Here is a 16,352-nt window from a genome sequence, read left to right on the forward strand (position 1 = left end):
TAGCTGTCAATGGAGGAACAGAAATATCTTAGATTTGATCAAAAATATCTTCATTTGTGTTCCGAAGATGAACAAAAGTCTTACGGGTTTGCAACGACATGAGGGTGAGTAATTAATGACAGCATTTTCATTTTTGGGTGAACTAACCCTTTAAATATTCCTTCTTTATTTTATCTCATGGCTTTTCACAGTTTAAAAAAAAAAAGTATTTATTTGATAGTTTAAATGAAAACAAACATCGCACATTTTCACATATCTCTTATTATCTCTTATTAACTTTTTGGACTCCACTGTATACTGCACTGCCAGATTCACTAACTGTAAATCTTACTAGTTTATGTGGTTGGATGTGGAGTCAGATGGCATGTCAGGTTGGTTGGTGTGATAAAGTTTCTGTTTCACTCACCGCAGTGCACATCATGTAGCCCATGCCAAAGTCAAAGCGGCACTGTTCGTTCATAGAGTAATGCAGACCAGGCAGCTGGGGCAGAGTTGGCCACTCATGATCAAAAGGGTCGTCACGAAGACAGTCATATGCACTGCATGAGTAACAGCACTATTTTAGGATTTACAATCAATGAACCGGGTGAATATATTCATATACTACAAATCAGGAAGCTACAAAAACACAGTTACTCACTTGAGGTATCGCCTGAGCTCCTGTTGACTGCATAGGGACCAGTGAAAGCGGTGGAAGGCTGCTTGAACCAGAGGAGCCATGATACTGCCCATGGGAACCTCATCCCCGCACTCATTCGCCTGGCCGTCATGCTCCATCCCCAGTCTGAATACAACAAACGAATATTACTCTCTCAGTCATCTTTTGTACTTAAAGGAAACATGAGTGAGAGAATGTAAATATGTAATACATAATATATTATGTATATTATTATATAATATAATATCTAATTCATTAAAATATTAAGGATGCACCGATACTGTCATGTTTGGTTTAAGTTAAGTTTTATTTTCATGGACTGTTAGTTTGTTTCTCTTCAAGAACCTGTTTCCTGTGCTCCTTTGTTCCGTTTTCCCAGCCAGTCATTAGTTTCTATGGATACTTATTCAATCAGCACATCTGTTCGCCATTGAGCTTATTATCTTTGTATATTTAAGCTCCTCTTTGTTGTGCAGAAGGCTCCACGAAAGGACCATGAAGGTCGTGCCGCCATGGTCTCCTGAGGGGTCCTCTCTGCCGTGGCTGCCCGAGAGGTCTTCACATCCAGGGAAGCCTGAGGGGGCTCCACCCTGGCCACCAACTCTTCCTGCTCCGCCGTGGTCTTCGGCCTATCCTGCTCCGCCCTGGCCAACGACTCTTCCTGCTCCGCCGTGGTCTTCGGTCTATTCCGCTCTGCCTGGCCAACGACTCTTCCTGCTCCGCCGTGGTCTTCGGTCTATTCCGCTCTGCCTGGCCAACGACTCTTCCTGCTCCGCCGTGGTCTTCGGTCTATTCCGCTCTGCCTGGCCAACGACTCTTCTTGCTCCGCCGTGGCCTTCGGTCCATCCTGCTCCGCCCTGGCCACCTGCCCAGTCAGGTCCGCCCACGCTCTGCGGCCCAGGCCCGCCGTGGCTATGTCCTGGTCTCGTTGCCCTGCATGGGCCTGGCCCTCCGGCCCTCCGTCCCTCCCCCAGGATCGCCTTAGCTCTACCCCCCCAGCCCCCCCCCCCCCCCCCCCGCCCCCGCCTGGATCGTCTTTGGAGCGTCTGGAAGCCGCTCCTTAAAGGGGGGGTTACGTGACGGTGATCTGCTGGATTGCCCTCAAGTGCCACGAGAGGGCGCTCCACTTCTGAACGGCCTTTCCTTGGACTGTTTACGCACACACCCTGAACTGATTACGCACACACCTGTTTCCATTGATCACTCTCACACCTGCATCTAGTTCCACACGCAGCTCCACACACATTTATACCTCACTGTCTCTATCGCCCATTGCGTAGTCTTGAATGACTGAATGTCACTGTTGTGTTCAATTCCGAGCGTTTCCTAGTCTGATCTTGTTTCATTGTTATCTAGTCTGTTATCTTTATCCTAGTCTGTTATTCAAGTCTAGTCTGTTCCTGTCTGTGTCTTCGACCCTTGCTGAACCTGTTCCTCGATTGTCTGCTGCCTGCCTTTTGACCCCTTGTCTGTTTCCTGGATTCCGTCTCGTCTGCCGCCTGCCTCAGTTATCCCGCCTGGTTATCGGATCCTGATTATTTCCTTGTCTCCTATGCTGTGTCTGCTGTCTGTGACCATTGCCTATCTGACTTCCCTGTAAATAAACTCACGCTGCGTTTGGATCTACCTGTGTCTGATAATTCATGACAATACCTGTATTTTCAATGCATTTGTATTTTTTTAAAAAAATTTTTAAAAATATGGGTAAGAGAAACCAACAGAATATAAATTATATTAGTTTATTAAATTCGTTTAATAAATATATTTTCTCTTTAGTATTTTTTTTTCAGGCTTAATTATGTCTGTTAGAATGTGTTGTACAAGTTTCTGTTATTTTTACTGTTCATACCATTTATACATGATGTTTACCTGTAATAATGTAGGGAACCACCCATTATCCATAAATCAAGCTCTCACGTCTATACTACTGCGCGAAAATATTGAATTTATGTTTAATATTCTATTAATTAAATACATTTACTTCATAGACATCCATATCCTCTCTGATATCTCCATTCTGCTCCCTGTTTGTTCTGTTGGCTGTTTCTTTGTCAAGACACAAACACTGTATATATGCTGTGTCGTCTTGGTTTTTGGTATCGGAACATTTTAATGAGAACGAGTAAAAGTACTTGAGCGCAGAATCGGCCTGATACAAGTATCAGTAATTGTGGCATTTTCTAGTTTTATTGCTAATTTTTGTGCCATATTAATATTGCTCTGATTAAAAATAATATAGTCTGATATTCAAAGATATTGCCATCCCCCAATAGCTTCAATATAGCCAACTCTTATTTATGGCTTGAATTGTAACATACTACTTAGGGCCAGATTTACTAAACAGGGCAAATTTGCGTTAGAGTGCAATTCCAAAAAAGCGCCAATGGAAGTAGAAAGTTCAATGCGTGATCTAATGAAGACGCGCAAATTAAAGAACGCAAACGCAGCCGGATCATTTTCATAATTACCAATACAATCTACCAATAGCAGCGTAAATTAGCGTCTGTTTTTTTTTCTACTTTAAATTCGGAGTATCTTGAGGCTTAACACTTTCATATTAGCTACTCCAACATTGGTCGGTGGTGGCAAATTATGGTGGAAGTTCTGATCAAGTTTTTCTCACACATGTCCTGTCTCATGGGCCACAACAAAAGCAGAGGAGAAGCCATCCTCGTGGTTCAGAGTGCAGCTTCTCACAGGGTGACACATTCCTGTCACAGGAGCATAACCTGCAAAGAAAGGGAAGATAAAAGTCAGAGTAGAAAAGTATAGAAGTAACGTTATTTGCATAGTCACATAACTCAACAGTCGCATAAACAACAGTCTGTCAAATCGGCAAGTCTTGCTGAAAATAACTTTGTGTAACTCTCCTCGTTACATGAATTTTAGTTGAATTTTACATGCTAGAGTCGGTACTGAAATTTTAAAATGTAACGATTAAAAATGTGACTTCTAGCATTTTGAGCGCTGTTGAAGGGATTCTTAAACACCTCTGAATGGCCATTGTGTTGACGCGCTCAACGCGCTCTTCACCGAGCGCTTACATAGATACACACGGGAGGGTTTAGAAACAGGCATCTATCAGCAGGTATATTAGGGATCCGCTGAGATGCCTGTTTTTAAATGCTCCCGTGTGTATCTATGTAAGCATTCGGTGAAGAGCGTCAAAGATGTCATTGTTGATCACTGTAGCCAATCACAGACATCTATGTTGAGCGCGTCAACACAATGGCCAATAAGAGGTGTTTAAGAATCCCTTCAACAGCGCTCAAAATGCTAGAGGGAAATGCTGGTATCGTCACATTTTTTCAATTTCAGTACCAACTTGGTACCGAAGTCTGTACTTTTGACAACTCTAGTACATGCATCATGTTATGTTTTCATAAAAGTATTACCCTGCATGCCACTGGGCCCAAACTCCTGCCTGGTGAGGAAAATGGCATGATCGTGGTATTCTGCATCATTCTTGTCCTCTTTCTGCTGCAGGAAGGCCCAGCGACAGACGTTCTCCAGACTCTGAGAGGCGTTGCCCAGCTCAATCAAACCCATGGACTGGCAAAACCAACACAAATCACAGGTTCATACACTCCCACTTTGTCAACCAAGGATGTCGCTAGACCCTTTTTACTGGGGCATGAGGGATTTCAATTACCAGATTTCAATTTAGTTTAGAATTTACTTTCTATCTTAGAATACAGGAGACAATTAGAAACAAATCAATCAAAGTCTTTCATAGAGGTCAAAAGTATGCAGTGAACTTCAACACCACTTTGACAACCTAAAATAATTAAATTAAATTTTCACATGCTGATTTTTTTAAGTGTACACAATATTTCTCATTTTAAGCTTTAAAAGATTCTTAGGCATTCAGGCCATTGTTAATGTGTCCAGGCTCCAGACATAAATCCAAAAGTCTAACATTAAAACGATCTTCTTCAGCTACAGTGGTGAGACTTTGCTTTGGATTGCGATAACAGGATATACTTCAAAACAGTCTCTGTTGGACAGTCGAGTACACTAGATTATCATATTTTTCATAGTTAAGATATTTCCATACTTTGAAGTGCTGTTGATACAACCAAAGTCATCCAAAAAAGTTTCAGAAGGAAGCTGGCTGATGCCGTCTTACCTTGGAGGAGCAGAGCATCATGATTCTAACCAGGACAACATTAATATTGGCACCCAGGGAGCTGTCCTGATAAATCTCATTCACCTGTGGAACGATTCATAAGAAAAACATAAAGGATAAACAAGAAGAAAGGTAACACAAACACAGCCTTAATAGAGACAGCCTAGATGTGATGCATGGATGTGTAATTCGTCTGGGCAATAACACGGATACCAAAATTATGTATTATGTAAAAACTGTCACAGAGCCAGAGGCAATTTGAGAAGTTACAGAGTTTAACAAAAAGCAGAGTTTACTGCCTGTGAGCCGAAAAATGCACCGCACTTAGCCTTACAGTCACCTCGAGAAGGTTTTAAAGGCAAACCCTGAACCCTGAGTCATCATTTACTAGTGCCTTGACATGTGTTTAGGTATGTGTAAAGTATATTTATATCGGTAGCGTTATGTCTATTGTACATGTTCATTCAGATTATTCAGGCAGAGATTTTTAAATGAAAAAGATATTTCTAGGTAGAAATTTGTACGTAAAAAAGTATATATAAAAGTGACGTCCTGGGACCCTCAGGGTACCTCAGAGGGGGGGGAAAAGTGTTAAATTTTTTTATAAAAAAGTGAACAAGGAGGGGTACAAGTGTTATCTCAAAGCAAGAGAAAGAAAGACACCCCTGCATATCTGCATCCCTTCATAAAAGAACATATATTCAAGATCCCCAGTTGAATTTCAGCATTACATGGGCCTAAAGAAGAGAGACAGTTTCAGCATACTCACACCTGACTTCTCTCCACTCATTTACACAATGCCCTGGGGGAACCTGGGAAGAAATCTGTAAGGAGGCACTAAGCTCTGGCTAAATGACCAGGGTGTGTAAGAAAGAAACCGAATGAAGCACTAAACCACACACACACACACTCTCATACAAAAAAGACACTGACAGATGGATGACAGCTCGACAAGAGGCTGTTTAAAAATCTGAGCATGATTATGGAGAGCAGACACTCAGCTGGGTATAGTTTCCACTAGAACGCTTCAACCTTTCACCAGAATGCATACAGATACAATTAGATGCCTACTCCTTATAACACCACTTGTTTTTCAATGAAACTAAACTTTAGATGAGTGCGTATTCACATAATCACAGATGGCTGTATGTATATATATATATATATATATATATATACATATATATAATAATAATAATCTTTTGATATTTTAGTCACCATGAAATCAAAATTGACATTTCTTTTTTTTATGGAATATTGCAGTATTTATTATGAATGATTTATGTTCTCTTCTCTGATGACGTGTTTACTGGCGCAAGGACAGGACAACCTGTCACTCACATGACATCACAGCAATAGAAAACCACGACCATCCAATCAATTCCCCAACATTTTTTTCTCGTTTGAAAAGCCATTTCACCTAGCCTGATTAAAACCAGACCATTCTCAGTTGTAACTGAGTTATGGTCTGGCAAAGCGTCATAGACGAATCATTTCCAGAGGGGCGTCACCAACGGACGTCGCGGATAGACCTAAAACCAATCAGAGCGATGAAGGAGATGACGTATGCAGAGCGGCAGAAACATCTCCGAGTGTTGTTCTTTGATCGGTTTTTAACAAAAAGGAAACGTTCAAATCGCTTAAAGGGGTCATATAATGCCATTTTTGTACAAGCTAGTATGATTCTTTAGGGTCTAAATTAAAAGTTTGTAATATACTTTAATTAAAAATTCTCATTAGTATTGTAAGAAAACACTTATTTTACTTGGTCAAAAACAGCTCTGTTTTCAGCACCCCGTTTCAGTGCATATGACTTTAAATGATAATGAGCTTTGCTCACCCCGCCTCTCTGTTCTGTGTACACCGTTTGTAACACAATAACCATAACGCGTTGTTCAGTATAAACGTGGGATTATGAATTATATTGAGAACATCATACATAGAAAACATGCCGTAATGTACCCTGAGTGTAAACCTTAGATGCATTCATTGTGAAGTGTGCAGCTAGCGATTTGCAAAGATTAATATAAATATTAATATAAAGTTTAATAAAACGTTACACTCACTTCAGTTGTTCTAGAGGTTCAGCAGGAACACGAATAGTTGGTACCGATCCTTTTTTCATGAGCAGCTTCTTAGCAAAACCAGCTTTATACTGACCCTCGTTTATAAAGCAGTCTGGTGTGAAATGATTCGCGCAAACATGAAAGCATTGACGTTGCTCGTGGGGAATATTCCCTTCGAAAACAAACTCAGCCACTTCGTCTTCAGCGGTTCGGATTTAGGAACATTAAAATGACTGCTGTGTTCGTTATTACACCCAAGAACAGAACACCACAATCGCTTAGACGCCATTCTGCTCATAGACAGTGCTCCAGCATATCAACAATGACCGGTCCGCGCCGCGCAGACTATGATTGACAGCTCTCACGAGCGAGGGCGGGTCTGTGTTGAAACGATGCTGTCAATCAACAATCGTGGGAGGAGCTTCCGAGCGTGTGAAGTCACAAAATCGAACGGCTCAATTTGAGGCAGGGGAAAACATATAAGGAGATTAAAACAAAAACACTGGATGGATTTTTATCATTTTATGATGGTTGTGTACAAGCACTGCCAACACACATTTCAGTACAATCAACTTGTAAAAGTGCATGTACCATTATATGACCCCTTTAAAACAGACGCGATAGCGTGATTCGAACGAGTGATGTTCGACAGTGGCATCCATCTTTGTAATGTAGGCTACAAAATCTGCTTCAAAATCCCAGCGCTGTCGTCATCGTGTAAAGCCAATTTCGACGGATTGGAAATGAGCTTGAATGACCTCTTTCCAGACTAACTTTCAGAGAAAATCTAAATTTGCCGGAAGTTGTCTGGGTTTTCCCAGGCTACATTTCACCCGGATTTATGTCACAATAGGGAAGAAAAGAATACATCAATTTATTGATAAATTGAAAAACTCCTAGAATGTCACGAATGAATGATGAAAAATAAACGATACAAATACATTTTAGAGCAACCAAACTGTTTTAGGGTACATGTACACAACAACAATGTACTAAAAATGGAAAAGTTTTTCCTTCGCGTTTTTTTTATTTGCATACAAAAGACAATGTGGTGACTAAACAGTGACTAAAAGTGCTGTATTATGCATGCCAGGCCAGTAGTTGGCGATGTCACTTTGTAAAGAAAAACTATAGACTGCCTATAGACTGAACACGTAATACACGTGCTCAACGTCAGCGTTTTCACAAATTTGCGGTTTTGTATTTTACACGGAGTATCGTTTTCAAAAAATTGCACTTTGAAACCTGCTTTCAAAACTTTGCATTTTCAGGCCCCCAAAACACCATTGTCGTGTAAATGACGGTCAAACGGTCGTGTAAATGACGGTTTTTAGGTGAAAGGAAAAAGGAAACCATGGTAAACGACTAGCGCACATGGTAAACGGTTTTGGCTTGCTGTCCACTATAGAGGGGTTCGGAGAGGATATAGCTCCGATTTGCCCACCCCCCCCCCGGACGCGATATTTTTTTTCACAGGATGGTAGGGGAAGACTCATGAATATTCATTAGGGAAATCATCCCTGATTGGTCTGATGACCTACCCCTAACCCCGCCCCTAAACCTACCCGTCACTGGGGGTCTGATGACTTACCCCTAACCCCGCCCCTAAACCTACCCGTCACTGGGGTTAAGACCAATCAGGGATGAGTTCCCTAATGAATATTCATGAGTCTTCCCCTACCATCCTGTGAAAAAAAATATCGCCCCCCCGGACTACTACATATGGCGAAATACGTAAAGGAGGAGAAGGGGAGGAGGAGGGATGCCAAAAGAACTGAAGACAGGGTAAGAAGCTGCTTAATATCCTGCCATTAATTTGAAGATTAGGGCGTACTCCTCCCGAAATTACGTTTAATATCTTCACTTAATATTACATAAAATATAAAATTTTATATTATAAAAAAAATCATTATTATATATTTATAATGAGAGAAATAAGAGATTTTTCCCTGTTGTTAAAGTAACAATTCATTATCATTGTTGCTAAGCATATCAGTCTCTAAGAAACAGTGCCAAGTAACCCTGTTCCCACCGGAAACCATGTGTCTAGGCACTCAGTAATGACAGCTATGTAACCCGGCACATTAATGACTATTATCAGCACATACTCTCTTGTTTGTATTCTCTTCTCTCCCACACACACACCATACTAATCACCTTAGCAGCAAGTCTCTCATTAGTGCTGGCTGTCTCTGGCCCTCTCCAGGACCCTGTCAGGATTTTATTAGTCCAGATCTCAGCTTGTATTTAGCAGGTAGCTAATTGACGTGTAAGAGGCCAAAGTGCCAGAAAATCATTAGGACTTAATTAATAATGCAGCAAGGTATACCATCGGAACTTGTCTTCTGCTTAGCGACGGAACCGCCGTGCAAACAAAAATGAACTATGAACGAGAGAATTATGAGCGTGGAGGAACACTGAAATATAAGTTGCAAGACCTTTGGAACTGGTAGCTACTAGTCACTTTTATCCATAAAACATACTTTACACAAGCACAAAAACGAAAATGTTTATAGCTATGCAAATTCGATTTTGTGTGTTTTTGCGTTTCAAAATGTCAGACCGCAGTTCATAACGCAAAGCAAATATTCAATACATTTTGTACATTGCCACAAGGGGCACTATAACAGACTAGACTAAAGTAAAAAAAATTCTTCTATGGTTAGTTTTATTTAGTTAGCATGTTTATAGCTATCTAAACACTTCTGGTTTATTGTCACGGGCATTTGAAGGTAATTCTGAGGTTTGTTACCACCACAGCAATATAAAAGTTTGTGTTAAGTATCTTCAAATTGATTATGGGACACTGGATCTGGGGTTTTCTTTGCACACTACCATAAAGCCAAAACGAGACTAAAATGAAAAAGAAAAAGGAGGGAAAGACGGCAAGTTCATTGCAAGTCTGGTCTTGTCGAAGATCTAAAGTACATCAATCTTTCAGGTAGGAAACTCTGTCAGGGATGTGGATGTAATTTCTTGACTTAGAGCAGTTGTCAAGGAAAAAGATGGAGGTTTGGCTCAACCTCCGACATCCAAGCATTGTGTACAGTAATGCTAATTTCCCTCTTTAAGTTTGATATTATCATCGTTGGATATAACAATGATACTGTCTGCAAAGTGACATTGTGGGAGATTTTTGGATAAGTGTTGATCTGTTTACACAAGACTCAGAACCTAAAAGTTCCTAAGGTAAATTACTCGTCATTTAGCTGACAAATAATTAAGCAAAAGCCATTTAGCTCACGCCTTTTATACAAAGTAACTTGAAGTAAGAACTCTTTCCCTGAACTCTTAAAGGAATAGTTCACCCAAAACTGAAAATTGTCATCATTATCTCACCCTCAAGTTGTTGACGTTCTTTATTTTGTCACCCTCAATTTCTTTCCTTTGTTGAACATAAAAAGAAAATATTTTGAAGAATGTTGGTAACCGAGCAGTTGATGGACCCCATTGACTTCCATTGTATTTTTTTCCATACTATGGAAGTCAATGGGGCCCATATTCTTCAAAAATATATATTTTGTGTTCAGCAGAAGAAAGAAACTCATACAGATTTGGAAAAACTTAAGGGTGAGTAAATGATGACAGAATAATGTCTTTTGCCTGAACTATATCTTTAATAACAACAGTGAAATAGAAGAACCATTTCGGGATTACCAAAAAAACCTTACTATGAACAGTTCTTAAAAGATTTTTTTTTTCTTAGTGTAAAGAACTTTTTAATAATCTGAAGAACCTTTTTGCTCTGTAAAAAAAAACCTTTTGCGCAATGCAAAGATTCCACATTAAAGGTTCTCCATAGAAGCCAAAAAATAACCTTTATTTTTTTAAGAGTGTGTAGAAAACTGAGGTAATAGGGTAATCTCAGAACCTCTTCAAACTATGTACAAAAGGTGTACAAATGTACACATATTTACATGAAATCAGTGTAAATTCTTTCTAATGGAGTTTGGGAAACTTACGATGTTCATGAGGGTGAGGAGGTACTTCTGGATGTGCTCTCTGCCATGAAACATCACCACAGAACAGTCCACCCCCAACAGAACCTCGATGTTAAAGATCTCATCTTCATACGTCTCTCTACGAGCTCGGGTATTGCTCTTTATTTTCTTCTTAACATGGTGGGGTAAATACTCCATTCCAGCCAGACCACCCAAAGGGGAACCTGCAAAAAAATGCACACAAAATATTCAAGAATATAATTTAAAGAGGTCAAATCATGGGGAATCAAATTTCCCGTGATCTTTTGGGTACAATGACAACATACTGTAACTTTCAGAACCAGAAGTGGAGCACAGAGGGAATTTTTTTTAAATAATAATAATAATAAAGTATGATGACCCTTGGGAAAAAGAAGTACACTTTGGCATACTTTAAAAAAAGAGCAGGTCTACTTATTAAGGAAATAACACTTAGTATATATACAAGAAAATACTTAAGTGCGAAGTGAATGTAATGTTTTCGGATACTTAATTGCATACTTTTCCCAATTAAATGAAAATGTATAATAGTTTAAATTTATATTTAATGCAATTAGTTGAACATCTTTAATTAGTTGAATTAGTTGAAAGAGTGTTTTATTGATCCACATAACCAGGATTTAAGTACATCTTTAGCAGTTTTGTTCTCTGTGCTGCTGCGTTCCTCAATTCTCACCTGAGCTTACGCTACGTCATACGTCCTATGTCATACGTCGGGTCAGAGGTCACCCGCTGGAACTAGCCTCTCTCGTGAACGTTGTCTGATGCCAGTGATTATAGTTTATAAAGTTGTAAATATGAATATTTTTCTTACAAAAACACATCGCTTCGCTTCAGAAGGAAATGACTAAAGGCCTGTTCACACCGGGACGAATTTCGCGCGCGATATTCGCCGACGTTTAACACCTCGTGACTAAACAAAGGGCGCCAATGTGAGTGTGCACACTGACCAGTGTTGCCAGATCTCGCGAGACAAATAAGCAACCAGGCCCGTGAAAACAAGCCCAAAACAAGCGACTTTTTCTCATAGACAGTAAAAGAGCTTTTTCTACGGAGGTTTCTTCTTCTTTTTCTAGGTTCCGGGAAGAGAAAAATAAATAAACTGTGTGCACGGTTTTACAATCCGTGGGGACGGATAGTTTTAAACTGTGGGTACAGATTGTCAATTTACATCCATGGGGACAGATTGGTAAACTGTGCGCAGTTGTGTAAAACTGTGCACAAGGTACAGTTTATTTTTCTTCAGTAATGTAGCTTGGCTGTCCATCTAGTGAAAAATGTTGGTACTGCGCCCAAATAAAATCTCACTAAAAAGCTAATTTTTTGAGATATCAACCTAAAATTTGGAACACAACTTCTTCAGATTTTTGGCTTACATTTTCTTGCAGTTTTAGAGTAAAATATATTTTGTAATATATATATATATTATATAAAATATAAATAATTATATTTTTACATTGTTCATTTTCATAAACTCAAACTTGTATAACTTTTTTTCTGTTTCACTTTCATAATTTCATAATACTTCAACAATAATATGGCAAATGTCTTCTTTAAAATAAGACCAACCATAGGTCTATATTCCAAAGGATTCTTGAATTACAACCATTTAAGTTTGGATAGTGATTTTCATGTCTATCTATGCGAAAAAAGGGGGAGTGACAGTTAAAGGGTTAAACAAATATTAAACTATAATATCTATATCTATAATATCTAAAATATAATTAATCTATAAAAACTCTCCTACAGTCCAGTCACCATCAGTCGCGACGGTCGCGACTCGCATGTATTTTCATTTAAACGTCACTCACTGACGTTTTCCTAACCAGAAAAAAACCGATTGGCCTGCTCTGCCTCTGATTGGCTAGTACTCGTTTCCAGTTGGGTCAGAGCCAATTAGAAGCAGGATGTGGTTGGGAAAAACTCTACTGTCTCCTGTGTGTATGGGGAAAGGGGAGGGACAGAGGGAACAGGCAAGACAAACTCCTACGTTTAAATAACATATAGAAAAGATCTGCTTGACAACGAGCTGGGAACAAGCCCAAATAAGCAACTACACTTTAGAAACAAGCCCCAAAAAACCGCGACCCGCGACTACCAATATTTGTAAGCGACTTTACAGAAAAGCAAGCCCAAAGTCGCTTATAATAAGCGGACTTGGCAACACTGACACTGACACCACAAACGACACGCGCAAAAACGTCATTTTTTAAAAAACGTCTCGGGTTCGTTTTTTGGGTTTGACGCACCGCGTCAAAAACTATCCGACCAATGAGATTGGCGCTTTTACTCACGTGTCTGGAGCTTCTGAAGTTACAGTAAAACACAACTTGGGGGCGCTCAAACACAAAACGGTCTTGCCGAGCACACATACGCAACGGCGAAGAAGATATACGCCAAGTAGCGTCTACACTGCCGAGGAGAAATAAAACGAGGAAGATGCAAGGCAAGATGAATGTAGAGCTGCTGGTCTCGTTGGTGTCGGAACATAAATAACTATATGACAAACGCGACAGCGACTACAACATAGGACTATTTCTGTTTTACATTAAGCGCCATCTAATGTCAGGGAATGAATTGGCATGTTCACTCGGCTCATCTTCAGTGAAAATCGCTTGGGTGTGAACACAAAAAACGCGTTGAAAAATGCTGGCGAATAACGCGCGCCGATATTCGTCCCAGTGTGTACGAGCCTTAAACCACTGGAGCCGTATGGATTACTTTTATGATGGATGGATGCGCTTTTTGGAGCTTCAAAAACTCTATTCAATTCAATGCACTATTCAATGCCATTACAAAGCTGGGAAGAGTCAGGATATTTTTTAATATAACTCTGATTGGGTTCGACTGAAAAAGAAAGTCATATACAACTAGGATGGCTTGAGGGTAAGTAAATGGTGGGATAATTTTCATTTTTGGTTGAACTATTCCTTTAACTGAGCCATGGAAACCAAATTGCCTTTTGTATATTCTTCAGACTGTAGATTAAGATCATTATTCAGCCCATTTCTGAATAAGGAAATAGCTGTTTAATGATAAACAAAATTGTGGAAAACAGTGGCAGTATGTTTCTCATTTGATTCGGCACATTCTCTCTCCTGTCACCTAATACACGGCAAAAACACTCTCTTAACTCAAAGAGCTTTCATGTTCAGATTGGGTGCAACTGAGGCATGTCTCTCGGGCTCTGCCTGTGCCAAAACTGCTCGAGCGAGGGACAGTGTGAATCCAATGACAGGCAGAAAAAGATTACTGTACCAATTCAGTGATATGTTGCCTTTGACTTCCCTTACAAAATAATCACTGTGGTGTACCAATGATTATCATATTCATTTACCATGGTATTTACATGGTACTTTACAACACCATGGTATCATGTCCAAAAACATATTGCTTTTTTGTAAGTCGCTGCTATGTCCTTAGTGACTTCTTCTCAGTGTCTTAAGAGAAATATGATGTTTCTTCCCAAGGTGATAAACCTTATGACTACAGATTTTTATATGCCATTTGATGTTCTAATATAATTTCAGAATTTATTCAGAAGTAATGAGATAATCCTAAAGGAGTGATTCACCAATCAGAGAAGTCACTGTTACTATGGAAACGAGAATCCCAGCAAAATATCTCAGAAGTGACCGCCCACTCCCATCAAGCACAGTGGATGGCATAATCAGTTCTCCAGACACTGTCAAACAACTTGTATATGTTTGAATGTTTTGCAAAACAACTTCGAATGTATGGTATTTTATACTATATTCAATACTATATTTAAATGGCAGAACCCGATTTCTCCAAGTGCAACATGTTCATCTTGCATGTTCAACATCTTTGTTGATCCTGGAACAACATTCCAATCAACCAATCAGATTTGAGGGACAAGTTTACAGTTTATGTCAAGTTTAGGCTTACAACCAGGGTTAGGTGCTTCTATATCAGTGTTATTCACCTGTCATTTCCCTCTGTTTTTAGGGATAACTTATGGCTAGGTTTAGGTTTAGGTTTAGGGGTAGGGATAGGGTTAGGATTAGGACAACATTTTCATTTTCAAAACATGTTAACCCAGGAACGTGTCTAATTCAGCAATTTATCATTGGATGAGTTTTACATAGTTTCTCTTAAAATCAAATGTTTAAATGTTGTGATTCATCTTGGAGATGTTAGTTTTATTCGAGTATTTCTTAATGCCTAAAAATGAGAAAAGCAGCCTTGATTCTTAACCATTATGCTACCAGCCCTTAACTTCTACAGTGATCCAACATTTTTGTGTTTTGTTAAAGGCACAATATGTAAGATTTTTTCGCCACAAGAGGGCGCAGTTTCCAACAATAACAAAGGCGTAGGTTGATGACGCAGTGATGAGCTGAATGATGAGACTTGCTGTCAAGCTGATGAATCAAATAATGTTTATGGATGAGTGCAAACATTCATGTTTTTTAACATTACATTGGGATGAAGCAGGTCGCGATTGCTAAAGAGACAGATATCACACGCGAGTCCCGCGGATATAAAGGAATAAGGACATTTAATTCTACCGAACTACCCGCAAGTGCTGGATTACTCTCACAGGTCAGTTTATTAGACGAATTAAACTTGTAAGGTAACGCAGTGCTGCTTCACTTGGTCTAACGTTACACTATCACACTAAACGGCATTTAAATGTGTGTTGAAAGTTATAATGTTATACTACGTGTTAGTTCGTCTGCTATACGAAACTAGCAGTAAGCTAGATCAACATTAGAATAACATACTGACCATATTCTAACATTTCATCATGTTGAGCTAACGTTATACAACATTGATTTGTTTTATGTACATTTGCTCACCTGTCTAATAAAGCTGTCAAGCCGTGACTCGTGAAGCTCCAAGTTAGTCGCGGACGTGGAGCTCTCGGCATCTCAAAAACGCCACGCTGATATTGATCCACATTTTAGTTCTCCTTGTTTGTCCCAAAGTCTGCTTGCCATGGTCTATGTTTGAAAGAAACAAGAACTGCATGCCGCTAAATGTTACGGCACTAAGCAGTTGTCCACGTCTGTCGCCATGGTTATGTCATGGCTATGGCAGTATGAACGGAAACCGAGGATAGCGCGGATATTCCGTCATTGACAGGCGACATTTTTTTCCGGGACGGCCACTTATTTAAAATTGGAATTTCTCTGAAATAAAAAATCTTTGGAGACTTTTGGGATATTGTAAGTACACAACTGCAGGAAATATATCACACTGTGCAAGTGATTTTGGGATATTTTATTACAAAATTCTTACATATTGTACCTTTAACCCACAAAAAAAAGTCCAACCTTTTTGGGTGAAAACAAATTAAATCTGTGGATCAGCGATTCAGGATTTCAAGATCAATAACCATAGAATTGTAATTCAAACAAATGCTCTTCTTTAGTTCCTGTTAGATTTTATTTCCCCTAGTTTAGAACTTTTAGGGTAATATGTAATTATAAAACGGTTAGTTCCAATCCTTGATTCTGATTGGTCAATAGTTGTGCTTTATTCATGATAAAACA

General features: G+C 39.4%; 1 protein-coding gene across 1 annotated transcript in view; it reads right to left on the bottom strand.

Moving 5' to 3' along the window:
- Positions 1-16,352, bottom strand: part of adamts2a (ADAM metallopeptidase with thrombospondin type 1 motif, 2a) — a 96,367-nt gene that overhangs the window by 14,831 nt on the left and 65,184 nt on the right. The window contains exons 4-9 of the mRNA XM_056262114.1: positions 10,816-11,018; positions 4,788-4,871; positions 4,054-4,210; positions 3,282-3,387; positions 641-784; positions 407-539 (exon numbers count right to left, since the gene is read on the bottom strand). Of these exons, the coding sequence (XP_056118089.1) occupies positions 407-539; positions 641-784; positions 3,282-3,387; positions 4,054-4,210; positions 4,788-4,871; positions 10,816-11,018 (827 nt within the window). The remainder of the gene's footprint in view (positions 1-406; positions 540-640; positions 785-3,281; positions 3,388-4,053; positions 4,211-4,787; positions 4,872-10,815; positions 11,019-16,352) is intronic.

This window comes from Rhinichthys klamathensis, unplaced genomic scaffold (assembly GCF_029890125.1).
Source record: "Rhinichthys klamathensis goyatoka isolate OS25496 unplaced genomic scaffold, OSU_Roscu_1.1 h1tg000191l_1, whole genome shotgun sequence".
NCBI classification, from domain to species: domain Eukaryota; kingdom Metazoa; phylum Chordata; class Actinopteri; order Cypriniformes; family Leuciscidae; genus Rhinichthys; species Rhinichthys klamathensis.